Source organism: Ischnura elegans, chromosome 11, assembly GCF_921293095.1.
Source record: "Ischnura elegans chromosome 11, ioIscEleg1.1, whole genome shotgun sequence".
NCBI lineage: Eukaryota > Metazoa > Arthropoda > Insecta > Odonata > Coenagrionidae > Ischnura > Ischnura elegans.
The window spans coordinates 53,881,850-53,901,134 of NC_060256.1; the positions used below are offsets into that span (position 1 = coordinate 53,881,850).

At 37.0% G+C, this 19,285-nt stretch overlaps 1 protein-coding gene and 1 long non-coding RNA gene across 3 annotated transcripts; both read left to right on the plus strand.

Moving 5' to 3' along the window:
• Positions 1 to 3,084, plus strand: LOC124167831. The gene is made up of 3 exons (XR_006866767.1): positions 1 to 40; positions 169 to 296; positions 1,400 to 3,084. It is a non-coding gene; the product is annotated as an uncharacterized LOC124167831 (long non-coding RNA).
• A 6,166-nt stretch (positions 3,085 to 9,250) lies between these two features.
• On the plus strand, positions 9,251 to 11,394 carry LOC124167768 (N-alpha-acetyltransferase 80). Of its 2 annotated transcripts, none has more exons than XM_046545784.1 (6): positions 9,251 to 9,492; positions 9,606 to 9,724; positions 10,020 to 10,162; positions 10,247 to 10,322; positions 10,472 to 10,595; positions 11,209 to 11,394. In XM_046545784.1, exons 2-6 carry the CDS (start codon positions 9,618 to 9,620, stop codon positions 11,383 to 11,385), a joined length of 627 nt encoding a protein of 208 aa, XP_046401740.1. In that variant the 5' UTR covers positions 9,251 to 9,492; positions 9,606 to 9,617; the 3' UTR covers positions 11,386 to 11,394. The 2 variants fall into 2 exon arrangements, with proteins under 2 accessions (XP_046401740.1, XP_046401739.1); XM_046545783.1 differs by having other exon boundaries at positions 9,630 to 9,724.
• Positions 11,395 to 19,285: the final 7,891 nt, after the last annotated feature.

A 19,285-nucleotide genomic window follows, 5' to 3' on the forward strand; every position in this document is an offset into this window, starting at 1 on the left:
TGTTCTTTGCACTTCGTAAAGAACGATTATATATTACCGGGTACGTATATACATGTTTCTATTTCACTTTTTTTCTCTTAATTTGTTTCAACCGACCACGTTGTGAAGTCGATACAAATATTAACCTCGTTGTAGTTTTCTATGTTTTAATGTGTTCTTTCTCATTAGATTTGCCAGCAAGACATCGATTTTTGAAGAGGGGCGCTGTACCATCTATGAATTTGCCAGTCTCATCTGTAGAAAAATCTCCTGTTGTAGTACACAGACGGCATGGACGACGAGAAGAGCCAATTAAGGTAGGTATTTCAAAAGAATGTACAGTTTAATATTGTAGTTTCCAGCCGTATATTAAAAACCAAAATTTGTTGAGTAATAACCATAGTTAAGACTGAAAATAATGCGAACATAGGTGGGCCAACTGCCTTCATAACTGGGTTGTAACATGGAAGTGGTTATTGAGTTGGCTGTTTTCGTCAAAGAGTGCTGAACATGCTTTCTTTATCGTATTTACTGATTGTGGTAGTATATTGGGACGCTACATTAGTTGAGTTTTTATCGAATGAATTGTGGAATGGAAATGCAGTCCTATATATTGGCCTACAGCTGTTTAAAAACACAACAAGCATCATAACAATGAAATTGCATACATCATGCAAAAGGCTGCATTATATCAACGCGATGTGATGGAGATATTGAAAAAAAACATGGATTTGAAATCTTGCAGTCCACCTCCATATTTAAATATTTTAGGTTTACAACTAGAGGTTTGTAATTTAGATAAATATGGGAACAGTCAATCTTGAGTTATTGCATGATTAACGCTAGAGAAATGGTTAGAAAAGTAACAACTTATAATATTTATAGTTATTCAAAAATACAGGTTCCACTAATGCCATACAATTAGTTTTTTATCGGTCGACTGAATTTCTATGGATTTCAACTTATTGGATTAAAAAATGTTTTCAACCAAAGTAGCCTCCTCTTATAATTTGGATAAAGATAAGGATCTGTTTCCATATTACTGTATAAAAGTAAATATTCAGTTATTTATTTGGTCCATCTTATCTCAGTATTACCAAATTTAGTACTGAAAGAGTGTTAGCATTTCATGTGTCCTCGCAGTAACCAACTCAGTTCTACCTACAAATGACGATCATTGAAAGCTTTCATTAATTTTATGGAATTTTTACTGAAAAGTCTCTAATGTGTCATTTACCTTTGTTTTGGCCTCATCGTTTTAGTTGTCTCAATTGCCCTAATTCATACAGATGTGGAAAGAGTTTCACTGGGGACATTTGTCATTCACCATTCCTCTATGAGGGATCATTTCTGTGTTATTGCTTTTTACCAATGCCAAGTACTGTTTTGAATCATTATAATCTGGTTATTTTTTATTTAGATCCAAAGTGGAGGATTGATCAAGGCAGTTGCTGCGTGTGATGAGGCCGACATCCACCAGCTTCTTGCAAGCCCCATTGATGAGCCCACTAAAGATTCTTCGATAGAAACTCAAGAGATTGCAGCTGCTGAGGCCCTGATATCACTTGGAGATGGAGAGGTTAGGGGTGTACAATGAAGCATTGGCACTCAATGCGTGAAGGAGACGAGGGATTTTGGGTGCCAGGTATCTAGTGGTGACTTCCACTCGACGGTGGCTGACATGATTTTCAGTGAGAGAAACCTCTACACGATGACTGGCCTCAATTCCTTTTTGCAATTGGTCAGTTTATTTACTTTATTTTTGGAACTACAGCCTGAGAACATGAGGTACTCCTTAAGCAATAAGTGCAAAATTATTTTATCACTAATGAAAATGAAGCTCAACCTATCTTTTGTGGTGCTTGCAATCCTTTTTGGTTGCACAGCCACCACCTGCAAAAACATTTTTGCAGGAACTGCAATCGTTCTCGCAGACTGCTTGAGGCCAGCTTTGGAGTGGCCGTCCAAAGACGAGGTGTTAAAGCGAACGCCAAAGTGCTTCGATAAGTTTAGAAGGGTGAGGGTTGTTTTAGATTGTACAGAGGTGAGGATGTCAAAATTCAGGTGTTTGAGATGCAGGATCAGTTCCTACTCTTATTATAAGTGTAATCACACTGTAAAATTCATGATTGGTGTCACACCTGCTGGTGTGTTAAGCTTTCTGAGTGAGGCTTATAGCAAAAGTGAGTGAGGCAAATCATGTTAATAGCATGCTCATTAACTAACTTATCATCTCCTGTGTTGGCTGGTGACAAATTTTTGTAAGGTAAAAAGTTTTAGTTATAAATGAGTGTATATGTCATGTAATGTTTAATATCCAAGGGTCAGATTCACAAAGAGCAGGATCTCTTAAGACAAAATATTGCTGAAGTTACACTTTGGCATGCAGTGCCCAACTGAAGCTCCATTCACTGCTAAAGTTTACTATATTGATTAATACACATCAGCAAATAAAGTTGATCAATAAATGAGAGCAAAGTTGTTGGGATAGTACGTTAGGATTTCTCGAAGAAGGTGCTTGTACCTTTGGGGCTGGCAAAGATTTGAATAATTTGTAATTAAATAATTCCAACAGTCAAAGAGTAAATGATCATCTGTATTATATTGCTACTATATTTTTAGTTAAATCTTTTTATCGTCTCGATCACACATTCCATGTAAACTCTGGCCTTTGCAATGTCCGAAGTGGCTAGTACATAATGCTTTGTAATGCTAGGACATATTTTACATATTGCATTACAGACAATAACAATTTTGTTTTCATTCCATGGCTTCATCATGTACTTGTACCACATTCTTCCATATCAAGTGTAATTTTATTTGTTTTTAGCAGTTTTGCCTTCCTTAAAAAGGGGGATGAATGACATTAATTCCATGGTGTGAACTGGCTGTTATTAAAGTCTAAATCTAGTTTGAACATTGTAAATCATCCAAGATATGACTACAACTGTTGGGAAATTACATCACTTGGACATATTTTAATTATTGTAATGCACTGTATTATATATTTTTTTCATTCTATGCCTTCATAATGTGCCACATACTTCCATATCAAGTGCATTTTTTTAGCAGTATTGTGCCTTCCTTAAAAAGGGGGATGAATGACATTAATTCCATGGTGTGAACTGGCTGTTATTAAAGTCTAAATCTAGTTTGAACATCTTGTTTCATTTAACTCCTTCAAGACCCAAGTTGCTTGCTGTCCATGCCACCAAGGTCAACTCTTTTGCATGTTAAGCCTAAATCACACGATCATTTTTTTTCGTCGCGAAAGTAATCACTATCGCGATCACTTTTCCCGTCGCGAAAAGCAATCGCTCTTGTGATCATTTTTCTGAATCACACGGTCACTCCCGCCGTCGCTTTTCGCATCATTTCCAATATCACAGCTCGTTGCCATAGGACCCTCATCACGAAGTTATATAGCGTGTTTGTTTATTTATGCCGTTCCCACATTTGTCAAACGTGGCGCTGCAATCACACCATACGGTCATGCGTTCCGATTGGCTGATATGGGGTTTTAGCGACGGAAAAAGCGACCGGACGAGTGATGAAAAATAGCGATGGGAATCCACATCGCGATCGCGAAAAACAATTGCCGCCGACGATCATTTTGCGCAGAGCTCGCGATAGTGATCACTTTCGCGACGAAAAAAAATGATCGTGTGATTCAGGCTTTAGAATGTATTTCTTATGTTCTCTATGTAGATTACTGTGAATGACCTCTTTTCACCACTCCTTTTGAGGGAAGAAGGTACGTATTCAATGTAGGAACAATGGGCATACAAAAAATATATGTATTTCTTTTTATTTGCACATATTTTCTGAGAAACAGTTCCCATTGTGGAGAAACATTGGTCTAATCTTTGGGGGTCTAATTGGTTGTAGCTAGAGAGGCTGTTGGTATGTCACTGGTCTGGGGAGGGGGGGGGGCTACATCCGCATATGAGTCAGTATGTGGTTGTATTGCTGTCATCTATGATGATTTCATGTAGGTAGGTTAGTTCGGTACATAATTACAGTGGGCACAATTTTAATCCTTCAAGTACTGACATGTATAATTGCTGTCATATACGACTAGTGACTTGTTTAGGTAATACCTATCTAACTAATTATCTTATGGCTTGATTAGTTTTTGATCGCAGCTGTAACTCCATTTATTTTTAAAAAATTCGATGCATAGGATAGAGAATTGTATATGTACCAGAGAAAGAGGTCAGTGTAGACCAAAGTGGTCATGATCTATAATTAAAATAGCTCTTCCTTATGGTAAACATGCCAATGCCTGGCACTAAGGTTTTCTCCATTCAGTTATATCCCAACAGAAACAATTTTAATGTAAATAAAATTCTTTCCTTCCTTCAAATTAGCTTTCTTCCGCCTTAATTGTATGGTACTCTTGCCACTGACTTGATGAACACTGCCACATCCATAAGTTAGACGTAAATGATTGGCATTTTTTGCATTACCATTTATGAATACTAAAGGTTAAATTAATGTAGCATAAAATGATCAACCACTAGCAGCTAGTAATACAGCCACTTACTATTGGAACTTTAACCCTTGGTCAGGTTTGGCATTGCAGAGATGAGTGAGTGTTATAATAGCTTAGTATTCTAATCGTTTAATATGGGATTATTTATGCAACAATATTTTTTCAGAACTAGAGGACGAACATCATATTAATGGAGAAAACCTTAATGGGCCAGGCATTAGCATCTTTACTGGGTACGTATGGGGTCACGAGAAAGGAGGGTAACATTAATCCAAAGTGGGCATGATAAAGTATTGAAACAACTCCCCTCTTGTATGTTTGAAATTTAATAGAAGAGAAATCAAGAGTGATATCGAAAACTACAAGCAAGACATCATCCCAAAAAAAATAATTAGTAATTCAGTATGCATAAATATTTACACAATATTTCATTACATTTCATGTTTTATACAATTTCAATAAGTACATTTTCCAAAATATAAAATTCGACAAAAGGATCACAATAGCAGCTAGAATGAATAATTTGGTAGTGAATTAAATTCACTCTTATATACCATATTCAAACTTAAATTTTGTGTCTAAACTGAAAATAGGGTGGTTTCCTTCATCAAAGAAAACGAAAGGCGTTTGATTGCGATTCGTTACCCACCACTAGTGTATTCATAATATACAAATTATTTTGTTTTAGAAATACCGGGTTAGATGAATGGCAATGGTCCATTTTTATCCTCATTTGAAAAGGGCCAGATTGGCGCCCATGCGATGCCACTCCACGTGACGTCACAGGGACCTAGTTTCTATATGAGAAGATAGGAGTTATACGTCGTCTGAGGTTACCATTGCATGCATGAGGCGCAGAGCTCAGGGAAACATGTCTTAACATCACTTATTAAAACTGGCTAAGGTCGGAAAGTTTTCCTCGTTTGATAAGTTATTAATAATCCTTATTTAAGCCAAGCGCTACCAGCCAGCAGGGTACTAGGCTAGCCGCTAGCAGCCTGCGTCGTATCAGCGCTAAGCCTTGCCTCAAGGTCTCCTCGCAGGGCGGGAGGGGGAACCAGAAATACGTCACGCGGAGAGACTTCCCGACATTCATACTTAAGCGTCGCATTTTCGCGCGCTTGAAAATTTTCACTTTTCATTTAATCGCGAAAAATAGATATCGTCATTTAAAAATCTAAAAGCGTGAAATACGTACTCCAGAAGTAATTATCTTTCGATTTAGGCAATAAAAAAATAATAGGAAACCACCCTATTGTGGCCCTGGTTCTTTTGAAACAATTGGCCTTATCAATGATAGTTTTTGTAACTTACAAAGAAATTGTGCAATAATAAGGTGGAAATTGCAGTCAACGAAATATCGTTGAAGGAAAGTGCATTTTAAAAGTGAGTTTGTTGATCACAGTGGGACTTCACCAAAGAATTAAAAATCATGGCTCAAGTATAGCTGTGGATTCAATTGTGCCAATCGGCACCATTCTTCATTTTTGGACTAAATTGTATTCTAAGGAAGATGAGTGGCAAAGTTTTTGTGACTTATGAAGAAATTGTGCGATATTTGGGTGATCCCCACGGTGATCACCAAACCCGCGTTTAAAACGCACTCCCCTTCAACGATATTTCGTTGGCTGCAATTTCCACCCAAATAACGCACAATTTTACCCAACTGACATTTTAAATACTTCTAAAATAACCCTTTCAAAAAAGCATCAAATTCTCTTATCTTCTTGCAGCTTAATTTTATTTATTATTTGTACAATATTTTCACTCTGAGTATGCTGTAAAGAAAGCGACTAATGAAAACGAAGAATTTTATAATTGCAAAAAAATTGGTTTCAACAATGTCTTTTTTATTACATCTTTCATACATGCGTCACGATAGACGACATTGTTGTGAGGGCCCCATTAGCTCGGGGGCCTTGGTGATTGTCGACCAGCCGACCTGGCCAGACCGCCCTTTATGACCCCGGAATAGACACTTTCTCCAGGTGAAGGGACGAGTTTGAGTTAAGTAGTTCCTGGAGGGTCAACCTCTTGCGCCTCGGCTAACAGCTGATGAATGATGGCCTGTGAGTCCTCGGCGCAACTCGAGAGGGCGTCGGCAACAACATTATCACAGCCGGACACGTGGCTAATATCCGAGGTTTATAGGGAAATGAGATACATTGTGTGGGTATGCACTTTTCCGGGATTTGCCTCAAGGCAGTGGTGCAGCCAGGAATTTCGGGGGATCCAAAACCAAGGGGGGAAATTTTTTAAAAACCAGGTACTAATTATAGGGTTTTAAACTAATTTTAACACCTTTCAGAATAGGAAAAAAAACTTTATTTTTTAGCGAAATATTTTGCAAATTCATGATTTTTCAATATTTTGTTTTTTTTTATGATGAAGAAAAGTAATTGTTTTTTTAAATATTTTGGGGGTCTAACTTCGCTACGCAACTACCTCAAGGTAAAAGTAATTGCATTGTGGTCAGTCAGAGCGAAAAAATCGCGGCCCTCAATCATATGGTAAAAACGCCGTTTAGAGCAGTATATTGCCAAAAGCTATTAATCATGCGCACTGCACTTTACTTCTGTTGCACTTAGTTGGCGCGAATAAAAATCAAGCGGTTTCCAACCGTCTGTGGAGTACTGTTGTAGCACAGCACCAATAGCATCCGTGGATGCGTTTGTCATCAGGGCATGGGGGGCATTGTGGTCTGGGTGGGCGATAAGCTTTGCGCGCACGAGAGAGTCTTTGCACTTCACAAAAGCACTACCGCACTACTGAAAAATGGGGTCCATACTTTCCTTCTCTTTACCCTTCAATACCTCGTTTAGTGGTGCCTACGTTTCGGCAACGTTGGTTTAAACCGGCAATTAAAGTTACCGAGATACTGTCGCAGTTCTTGCACGTTATCGGGCTCGGAAAATTTTTTAATGGAGTCCAATTTCTCGGGCAGAGGTTTCATACCTTCGCCAGACATTAAATATCCTAAAAATCTACTCCCTTTGCACCAAACACACACTTTGAGGGATAACAATACCATAGTCGTCCATTCTCGAGAAAAACGAGGTGCAAATACCTGAAATGTTCTTCTTCCGAAGAAGATTCTATCAATATATCGTCTACATATGCGTACGCAAAGTCTAGGTAGAATAGGATATTAATATGCTACATGACTTCTACTGAGAAATTCACCTTCCCGTGGTTTAGTCTTGGGTGAGCACTATTCAAACCAAACTTTAGGTTGATCCTCTGAGTGAGTAATTACTGCAATAATTTACCTTATATTTTTATCCTTGTATGCAATTAAATGAGGAAGTAAAAATGCCCATGATCAAATGCATAGAACTTCATTGCTTTAGGATTACCAATTACATCAAAGTAATGATGCCTGAAAATTCGCCATTTTATAGTCGTGCAAAAAGCCACAGGGTAAAAATACTAATTAAATTCCAATATTTCCCTTTTTTTTCCCAATCGAAAAAATGACATTGAAAATGACCCAATTCAAGGGTGTGTGCCGAGGATCTGAAATAGGGAAGGGAGCTTATGGGATCAAGGTAAGGAGTAAGGAATGGTATCAGGGGAAGCAGATTTGTAGTGTAAAAATATATGGAGGGTTTAGAAAAACTAATCTTCTATAAAATGCTTAAACTATTAAATCACACTTACTTTCAGTTTTTCTTCATTTTAATGGAAACTTCATAGTAACTATAATTTTCTCAAAATCTGTTGAACCTTTTTCAATGATTTTCTTTTGCAAAGTCTTCTAATTTTTCATTTTAAATATTGATGGAAAGTAATTGGGCTCGATATACATGTATTACATTATTCGCACTGGTTCTTGGTTTGCTTACATTTATGATATAATCATCATTTATTGTCAACTTTCGATCATTCAAGTAAGTGTTTTGACTAAAGCGTTAGACTTCTCACTGCGATTTTGCACCATAGTCTATAAACCATTTATGACATAATTTAACCATGCACATGACTCTTTCTGACTGAAGAAAGCATAAAAATTAGCTCTCCGATTTACTGACCCTACAAAAAGTCGAGATGCCAGAGTTTCAAGTGTCGTATCTCCACTGTCGACTACTCAGTCGATAGTGATGAAAAAGACAGGAAATCAAAGTAAATTTATTTTCTTGTTTCCTATTAATGCCAGAAGAAACTCATCGCAGCATTAATAATAATTTTATCCGGCTACATACGAAAAAATAACAAATTTTGATGTTAGGAAAATTGTAGCTCAACTTTGTAGTGTTTGTTTTTCTTAATAGTTTCTCCATAAACTGATGGAATGTACTCTTCTTAGAAGCATATCTCAGAGAAGTACTTTGTAAGAATAGCATTGCGTTAAAATTTTCGCTAAAGGAAGCTCCCGTATTTCCGTCGTTCAGAGAATTTCATGAAATTTAAAAGTTTTCGACACGGTGTAAGAGCACAAAATATACGAATCGCCTCATAAAAGGAATTATATATGCATATATTATTATCTGACATTCTTATTCCGCAAAATCGTCCTCATTAACGTTAAACTTTTATGCGCACCATTATCTACTGCATAAATATGCTTATGTACCAATGAGAAAACATTTTTGGTGGTCAATTAATTTACTCGCAATGAAGCAGTGTTTATTTCTCCCTCCATTGCTGATAGACGATATTTTTACTGAGGTTTTACATTTTTTCCACTTCGAAAACGCGCCATATTTAGCGAATTCAGCACCTACGCTTCCAAGCAGACAACTCAGGAAATATAAATAAATGAAATTCGGAAATACCTGGGATTTGTTTACTTTTTTATTTTCTGTTTGGCTTTTGGTTCTTAAAAAATACGAAATATCATGACGGTGGCGAGTGTGGCTGATAAGTTTATTAGATATTTTTCCAGTAATTAGGCATTTGATGAACACATGCTACTTTTTTTGTTTCTTTGGTCTTAAATAGCAGCGATAACGTATCTCCTCAAATGTATGTCAACTGAACTCGCTGTTATTTTTCCTGCAGCCTCATGGCATATCATTGTATGTATTCGAGTTTCTTAAGGATATGATGTATGCTATTCGTTGTGCGAATATATCAAAAGTATCCGAATTAACAATCGCCTCAATTGCGTGATCCTCAAATGACCATCCAGCGTCACTAAAGAATGGAATTACAGGGAATGGAAGTCGTGCCCTTACATTCAGTGCCTCATTTCACCGAGCAGTGCTGTTATCTTCTCAACTTGGAATGGAAAAGAAGCGAAGTTGCGAGGTACACTCTTTGAATGTGTTGGTGTTTACCCTTAGTATCATTTTCTCAACTTCCTTTCGGTTTTTCCTCTGGTTTCAATCTCTGAATTGTAGCTTATCAAGTCCATATTACTTGCCGAAAAGCTCTATAACTATTTGTGCATTTTGCTGAGTATATAGCTCATGTCAAAATCAGCGACCAATGTTGGAACGTTTGCTCTACTCTAATGTTCTGTTAGGCAGTAGAACTCTACGGCTCAATTCATTTCAACATTTATGATTCCAATGCTATAAGTATTTGTCCATATTCTTTTAAGGCTAAGGAGTTTGGAAGTTTCCTGCGATAAACTGCCTACGTGCCTTGTATTGATTAGAAGTTATAACGAAATGAAAGAGGTGATAGGTCACAGTAAATTAAGCAGAATTCCTTCGATTCCCGAGGGATGCTTCATCGAATCAGGTGCAGTAGCTGTTTTAGGTTAGGTAATCGATATAAATCATAACATACCACTCTTATGACAGAACATATTCCATTTTTCTGTAGTTGTCATTCATCCGAATTATCGAAGGAAAGGCTTGGGCAGATTCCTTATGGAAAAAACAGAAGCTTATGCTAAAAGGTAACAAAGGAATTTCTAACAATTACCTCTTTTCACTAACTGGTGGTTGACATTTTTTATCAGAAATTATGACCACAATGCTACAAAATCTTGTCTTAGGCTCTAAAAATTTTAGTCGTGGAATTCATTCTTTTCTCTTTCAATTGCAGCCGAGGTTGTCTTATGGCATACTTATCTACCCATGATCAACAAATATTTTATGGTAAATTAGGCTACAGTGAGTGCAAACCTGTTTCAATATACGGTTCTGCTTTGCCCATCAGTCAACAGAAGGTATGTTTCATTTTGAATTCATCATTAATCATGGTGATTCAAATGAGATATTTGCCCTCATTCTCAAGAAAGTCATTGGAATTGAAATTTAATAATGGGATCCTTTTTAATTCAACACGATGAATTCTTACCTGGAAACTTTCTTATTATAAATCCACGTAAGCGTCCTTTTATGTGCATATCTTTAGAGGCGGCTCACCATACAAGTAAGGTGATTACTGTATTTGCCTTACAAGACCCCCAGAATATTATCTCCCAATGGACTCGTTCACCAATAGATAATTGGATCCTTTTCATTTGAGTGAATGTGGAGATGTGTTTTGACCTTAAATTTATTAGTTGATAAATTTTTGTCATAATGACTGATTTGTGGTGGCGGTGGGGATAAGCCCTCGCCTACCATACCAAAGGTCACGGGTTCGAGTCCCGTCTGGATAGGTTTCCCCTTCCAGGATATGGGTGGGTGTAATCATCTACTGTTGCTGTCTTATGTAGAGAAATGATTACATATAGATATTTTAATTTGACTTGTTTTAAATTAACAATTACATATTTCTTTATCAGAGAGAACCTTTAACTGAAACATATTTGGGATACACTTAAATATTTGCAGGATGGAAAAGCACCAACCATAAGTGGAAAACTCAAATCTGATACAAATTGCTTGCCAAAAGGAGAGCCTAGTTCAGCACTTTCTGCACCGGGTATACCTCCTCCACCTCCACCACCATTGCCCTCATTCAGGCAAGCGGTTGGGCCTAAAAAGGTTTTTATGAATAAAAAGTTATGATCTCAAAAACTCCTTTTTTTTTTCAAGTACCTAGTTCTATATCCACTCTTTACCTTCACCTTCCATTATAATTTGGATGAATGCACAGAGAATATGACCTGGAGTCATAATGAGAGTATAAAAATATTAGTTAATGACGTACATATCTTATTCGTGGAACATGAAATATTATTACTGTAGTTTAAGTGATATAGATACAAGAAAGCATCCTTTAGCGTAATATTTCTAAGGAGTTACTTCGGGATATTTCCCATTACAGAACTTTGGGATAACTGACAGGTTGTGCCTAAAATTGCTGATGCAAAATAAATTACATATGCTTTTTTCTAATGAATGCAACCAAGAATTCTGCTCTATAACTCCCCGCTCAGTAGGAAAAGTCCTTGTAGATAATTCACAATATAAAATTTTATTCAAAGAAACTACATACTACAAAATTTACTTCACATGTCCCAAAGTCTTCTCAACCGCATGGGCTATGCCCTTGGTTGTCATTGATAAAAGACAGATTTAGCAGCCCATTCTCTTCCAAGAATATGAGGTGAATGGGGAAGATTAGTCAAAAGCAGTTATAAGATGGACACCAGAGTGTATCTACACCCAAAATTCAGAAGCATTACATGCTCTCATAAATAATGTGCTGCTCAACCTTAGGTTAATATCTGCATGTCCCCAAATTTTCAAGAATAACATGCAGTCATACATTACTAACAGTATAACTGTGGAACCTTTGATGCTGAAATTCAAATTATTGTAACCATTGACGTTCACATTTTATCAATGAAGTACAGGAAAATCCAAGTCAATGGTTAAAGTGTTACTCTCTTCACACATTCACTTTATGTGTAATGGACATCAAATCCTGAATCAATAACAGAATATTTTGCAAAAGTCATGCATAATACCTAACATCTGAGGGTACTACCTGACTTAAGGTTTTCCTAGGGAGTAAGTTGGATAAAACTTGGTCTTCGGAAAATCGGTCTTTCAACTCTCAAATAGTTGAAAGGCCAAGAGAGTTTCATCCAACTATAATACCTCTGCAGAATATTCCATGGGCAATATAGACATAAATAATATTCCATTGACATGCAATGAGAACAAAGGGCATAGACAAAACTGACTGAGCGCAAAAGCCTTGGTATACAAATCTGAATGAAGGGAAGCAAAGTCTGCCTCTTTTGCACCTCTTGCAAAATAAGGAAAGCTGATGGATACTAGGAACACAGGTGTATGCCAGCAGGGGCGCAGCTAGGAATTAAGGCTGGGTAGGGGTTTAGGTGCAACCAATACCGGGGTGTGTGGGGGTATGGAATACCCACCATGATAAGCAGTAGATGCGAGATTAATAAATTGTGGAATTTTAAGGTAAATGGATCAAAATGGTGAGTTTTACGACTTTCTGAGGGATATTTTATTAATCCTTACACTATTCTATTAGTAATGTCAATCCAATTGAGTAAAATGGATTAAACTTAAAAATTTCTTTGAGCTCTGGGGGTGGGGGGTTTCATCACCCTAAACCCCCCTCGCTGTGCCACTGCACTGGAGTGAGGGTTGTTGGTCGCAGTGGCATTAATAATATGAGGGGTTCCTGTCAGTAGAGGATATAGAAAAAACTCAAGTCACGTGCAGAGTTTAAGAAAATTTTAGTTAAATTTATTACACATGCATACAAGAAACCACCAATGAGAACCAAGGGGGTTTTTTCAGGGTTACAACCACTGAGCCGGGACCCAGTAACAGTGGTGGATACAGATGGGGGGCGCGCGCCCCCCCCTTGCGGGTCCGCATGTATTGCCGAACATTGCAAAACCACAATTGTAACTTTTTTATATCATAAGATGGCATTGTCTTTTACATGTTTATAATCACTTTAAATAAAATTTTCATATACTCTGCCTGTGACTTGATCGTCTTTTATTACGATAAAATTAAAGACAATTCAAGAAATGTTGCGCCCCCCCCTTGAGTTTTTTCTGTATCCGCCACTGCCCAGTAATGCAACTGATATGCCCATGCTCCCGGGGAGGGGTTTGGAAAGGAAGGAAGAAGGGAAGAGGTGCCGTAATGATAGGAGCCCGACGACAACGTACGCCAGCATGTGCTTTATGAGGATTAATATCGTAACCCCTGAAACAGGACAAGACACCATATTTCTGATCCAACCGGGTAGAAATGCCTTACTAAAATCTGCCTTTCAACACTTTTATCGCATCCCTTTTACTTTTCCATTCCTTTCTGTGCAAGTGCTGAAAATTTGAGTGGAAAAATCAAATAAAATCACTTTCTCATTTGAATGCGATCGGAAAGCAATGATTGGCTAAGCTTGATTGTTATGTAGTTGTCAGGTGCTAGGAATGGTAAAGAGCAAAGAACCTTGGGTAAAGAGAAAGGACTATGTAATTTTGAAAAGAGACTTGAGGGAGGGAAGATGGCTGTCCCCCTTGGGGAAGGTCATGCGAGCCAGCATTTTACCTTTGTAACCCGCTATAGTGTAAGCAACTAAAATTTCATTCATTCATTGCCTTTTAAAACATACTATTGCAGATTGAATTGCTCTTCCTCAGCTCTTCTTTATTCATAGATGGTGGCATAGCGAGGGAGGTCTGGACCACCCCTAAATATTAAGACATAAAAAAATTAATTCAGTATGGAGCAGGCCCAGGGAGAACAATAAGGTCAAAAAGACGTCTTCTAGACGTCATTTAGATGGTCGAAATAACGTCTTAATCCCAGGTCAAAAAAACCTATTTCCTTCCCTCCGCCATGACCTATCCACGACGTCTTGTGGTTCGTCAAAAAGACGTCTTCTAGACGTCATTTAGATGGTCGAAATAACGTCTTAATCCCAGGTCAAAAAAACCTATTTCCTTCCCTCCGCCATGACCTATCCACGACGTCTTGTGGTTCGTCAAAAAGACGTCTTCTAGACGACATTTAGATGGTCGAAATAACGTCTTAATCCCAGGTCAAAAAAACCTATTTCCTTCCCTCCGCCATGACCTATCCACGACGTCTTGTGGTTCGTCAAAAAGACGTCTTCTAGACGTCATTTAGATGGTCGAAATAACGTCTTAATCCCAGGTCAAAAAAACCTATTTCCTTCCCTCCGCCATGACCTATCCACGACGTCTTGTGGTTCGTCAAAAAGACGTCTTCTAGACGTCATTTAGATGGTCAAAAAACCTCTCGATCCCGGGATAACAATACCTTTTTCCTTCCCTCCACCATGAACCAATCGCGACCTTTTCTTTTTGATCAAAAATACGACATTTTGATGGTTTAAATATTTTGAAAAATGAACCAAGAAGACATATTTTCTTCCCTCCACCAAGATTCAAGGAAAACCTCTTAGGAGATAAAAATAGGAGATAAAACATGAAATGAATGAAGTAATTTTTTAATTATATAACCAACAGAAAACTAAACAAAGATTAATGTCCGAGAAACGGAAGGTATAACAAAATGTAGAAAACTCCCACAGAGCACAAATATTGACAAAATGTCTATGTAAAATCTTATACGTCTTATGCTAATATGTAGAATATATCTTTAATAACTTGAAGACACCTTCTAAACATAATGTAGATATCTTAGCTGTCTCAAAGGCATCTGCAGCATTATCAATGAATGCATTCATGTTGATTCAATGTCTTGCAGTATAGGCCTTGAAGTATTTTCAATGCAAGTTTTGCCAATGTATTTTAACACCTTCATCAGGGCTTTGAATAAATATGAGTACATAATTATGAGACATAAAAGTTTATGGCGATATTATTCATAATATTAAAATAAAAAAGAATTGTTGTTCATTAACAAAAAAGAAGAGACTAGAATTTTGATACATACCTGTTATTCCATTGAATTGGATTTGTTTATTGATGGTAACTAAGTTAATTCAGTACATAGTTACGTATCAATTTTGATTAAGTAAATAATTATAAATTTTGCTTAAATTGTTGATGACTGCTCTTTCATTACAACTATTTTTGTTTTTCAAATATATATAATTTGTTTAAATAATCTTTTTGTCAAATTAATTACATAATCTAAAATATTGGTATTTTTGAAGTCCAATCAACAGCCATACTTTCATGAATAGACATTCTATAGAATTTCTATTATTCTACTCTACTATTCTCTAGAATATACATAGCTATATATTTAGTAAAGACATTTAAAGAACGAGTTTTCCCAACTTTAAATCGCTTTTATGAACATTTGCCAGAAAAGTTGTCTATGCATTTTGGTGCACGTGCGCACTATGACTTCATCTATCCATCCACCTTCAAAGGAAATAGGTATTATTGACCTGGGATTAATACGTTTTTTTGACCATCTAAAAGACGCCTTAAAAACGCCTTTTTGACCAACCAGAAGACGTCGTGATTAGATCACGGTGGAGGGAAGGAAATAGATTTTATTGACCTGGTATTAAGACGTTTTTTCGACCATCTAAATGACGTCTTAAAGACATCTTTTTGACCAACCAGAGGACGTCGTGATTAGGTCACGGTGGAGGGAAGGAAAAAGGTTTTTTGACCTGGGATCGCAAGGTTTTTTTCGACCATCTAAATGACGTCTTAAAGACATATTTTTGACCAACCAGAAGACGTCGTGATTAGGTCACGGTGGAGGGAAGGAAATAGGTTTTTTGACCTGGGATCGCAAGGTTTTTTCGACCATCTAAATGACGTCTTAAAGACATCTTTTTGACCAACCAGAAGACGTCGTAAATAGGTCACGGTGGAGGGAAGGAAATAGGTTTTATTGACCTGGTATTAAGACGTTTTTTCGACCATCTAAATGACGCCTAGAAGTCGTCTTTTTGACCTTGGTGTTCTCCCTTGGATAGCGGCAGTGGTTAACAATATTTGATTTTGAAAAAAATGGCATATCAGGCCCTGATATAAGTTCGCAACTTTCCCTCACAGAGCAAATTTATAGGGAACTCGTATTATTAACCTGAGATCAAGAAGGTTTTCTCACCATCTAAATGACGTTTTTTGACGTCTTTTTGACCTCTTTTGAAGACGTCTTATTCGACCTTTTCTAGACCATTTCAAAACCAAACATAGACCACGTTAATGATGAAGTAAATAAATTTGGAATTAACGAGTAATCTTCATGAAAATGGATTCCAGAATGTCCTAGAACTGCTAAGCGAAGCATTTAAAAAACTTTTTCTCACAATTTTTACTGGTCATTTTTTTTCTTTTCAATACCAAAGTAAAACCACTGTTTCGGCAGTGGTCAAAAATATCTGATTTTGAAAAAAATAAGATCGGGACCCTGATATAAGCTGGCAACTTTCCCGCGAAGGGAAAATTTATAGGGAATATGCATTATTAATATGAGATCGAGAGGATTTTCTCACCATCTAAATGACGTTTTTTTGACGTCTTTTCGACCTCTTTTGAAGACGTCTTATTCGACGTTTTCCAGACCACTTCAAAACCAAACATAGACCACATTAATGATGAAGGAAATAAATTTGGAATTAACGAGTATTCTTCATGAAAATGGATTCCAGAATGTACTAGAACTGCTAAGCGACGCATTTAAAAACTTTTGCTCATCATTTTTGCTGGTCATTTTTTTTCTTTTCAAAACCAAAGTAAAACCATTGACCATATCATGACCTATAAGACGTCTAGAAGACGTCTTATAGGTCTTGGTGTTCTCCCTGGGGGGGGGGGGGGGGGCAAAATTTAATAATAATAAATTATCAAACCGTTGTGAAAAAAGTTTGTCCTTTTGTTGAAATAATAAAAAAAAGTAAATTATAAACAACAAAATATTGAAAAATCAGTAATTCACAAAAGATTTGTTTTGAAAAATGAAGTTTTTTCAATTACGAAAATTAATTTAAAATCCTCTTCCTATATTACCCTATTTTTCAAAAATCTTCCCCCGGACCCGCCTGGTTTTGGACCCCTTCCCTCACCTCCCCCCAATAAAATTCCTGGCTACAGCATTGTCCACATAATACGTCAAAGTGGTTACTTGAAGTTGGAGATCCTATAGGCAACATGACTTGTCATTGCATGCTGTCTGTCAAGCAATTCCTGCATGACACCTCCAGAAGTTGATGCCAGTTCTTCTCCATGTTCCACTCCAGCGTTAATGGCGTTACTATTTACAGTGGTAATTTCAGGGAAGACACCTATGCTGGGTATTGACTGTCACAAATATGAAGGGCTCAAAAGAATTTCCTCAGATTTTTAATTTAGGTACCTATAGAAACAATTAATAACCAAAATTATACAACTGAAAATATGCATATGCAACACATTATGGGAAAAGTATGAAAACAGATTGCAAAAATCTGTATCCCTGATAAATTGAGGTGATACCTTCTTCCATGGTGACACAAATTAGAAAAGGAGGTGAGAGATAGAGTAATTATATTGAAGAGATAATAAATGGTGCCTTTATGTACCCTTTAAATAACTACAAAATAAAATATATTCGGAAGTCAAATAGTCCAGAGGATGATTATCGAAAGAACTAGCCAAAGAAAATAGGAAGGTACTCTTGAAATGAATGTATGGAAACATATCTCGCGTGGATATATATTTATTTAGACTTATCCGCCAAATATTGTCACATTAATGACGCTGAGGACGAATTATTAAAAAGTTTTAGACTTCTATGCGACTGAAAAATAAGGCTATAACATTATTCTCCCTCGAAACGTATTATCCGCCAATTTAAATGTTTTAAAGTTTTAAATCAGACGCCATTTGCGTAGTTCACACATTTCGTTGCTCATATGTTTTTTGACGTTCGCTTAGACCATTTAAGTAAGTAGACCTGCCGTTCGGGCGGAACGCTGTGGCCAACATCGCACGGCGGGGAAGTGAGTGGGATGAGGGCGCGTGACGTCACGGTTGGGACCGCAGACGATATTCTGTATGCGCGCTTGAGATCTTTTAACGCTCATCCGCTGCAAAGTCGCTGAAAAGTGACAATATTGGGCACGCAAAATGATTATACACTTAATAAATATATTTTTACGATGAACTAAGGCATTTTATAGCCTTGATTGTGCGCAAAAAGCTAAATAAATCAAGATAAAGCGAGAAGCGATCGCATTAAATAAATTGATTAAGAATGTCATATGTAAACATGGGCGTACCCAGCGAGGGGCAGGGGGAGCAGCTGTCCCCCTAGAAGCAAAAATCGCAAAAGTCTTTAAGCAAAATCAGTACTGAATTGAAACGAAAGTATTCAACAAATTTTCTTCAAACCACCGAAAAATGATATGTATTAGTATAAGATAAGTAACTGAAATAAAACTATTTTTTCAAGGAAATAATCTCATAAACTAATAAAGCGCTGTTATAATTTTCTTATAATGTTGGTTTCATTCATCTTTTCCATGCTAAAATGTCACAACTTGGCTTGCCCCCCCTCCTAGATCATGGCTTCCCCCCCTAGACCATGGCTTTCCTCCCCCTAGACCATGGCTTCACCCCCTCTAGGTAAAAAGAAAGGGTCCTGGCAAGTATCACGTAATTTTTTCCGCAAAAACCAGTTTATTGCGATCTCGGTAATCTTCAATAAAAATAATTAAACAAATCGTTTTATTTATAAACCCAACACAATGAAGCCTAGATTAACGTATTTACACTGAAAATACGTATTTTGAAAAATCCTACGTGAGATTAGAAAGAAGGCAAAATCCCACGATATCTCACAAAGGATGAAGGGAGGGGTCCATAAAAAGGCAAAATTATTTTAGAAATATTACTTATTACTAGTAGATTAACCTAACGGTGACATTCCTAGAAAATGAATATTAAGACTGTCCCAACGGTCGTGTGTCATTTTTAACCCGTAATTTTAGTAACTTTGCATCGAGCAATATTAATGAAAATTGGCACACTTATGG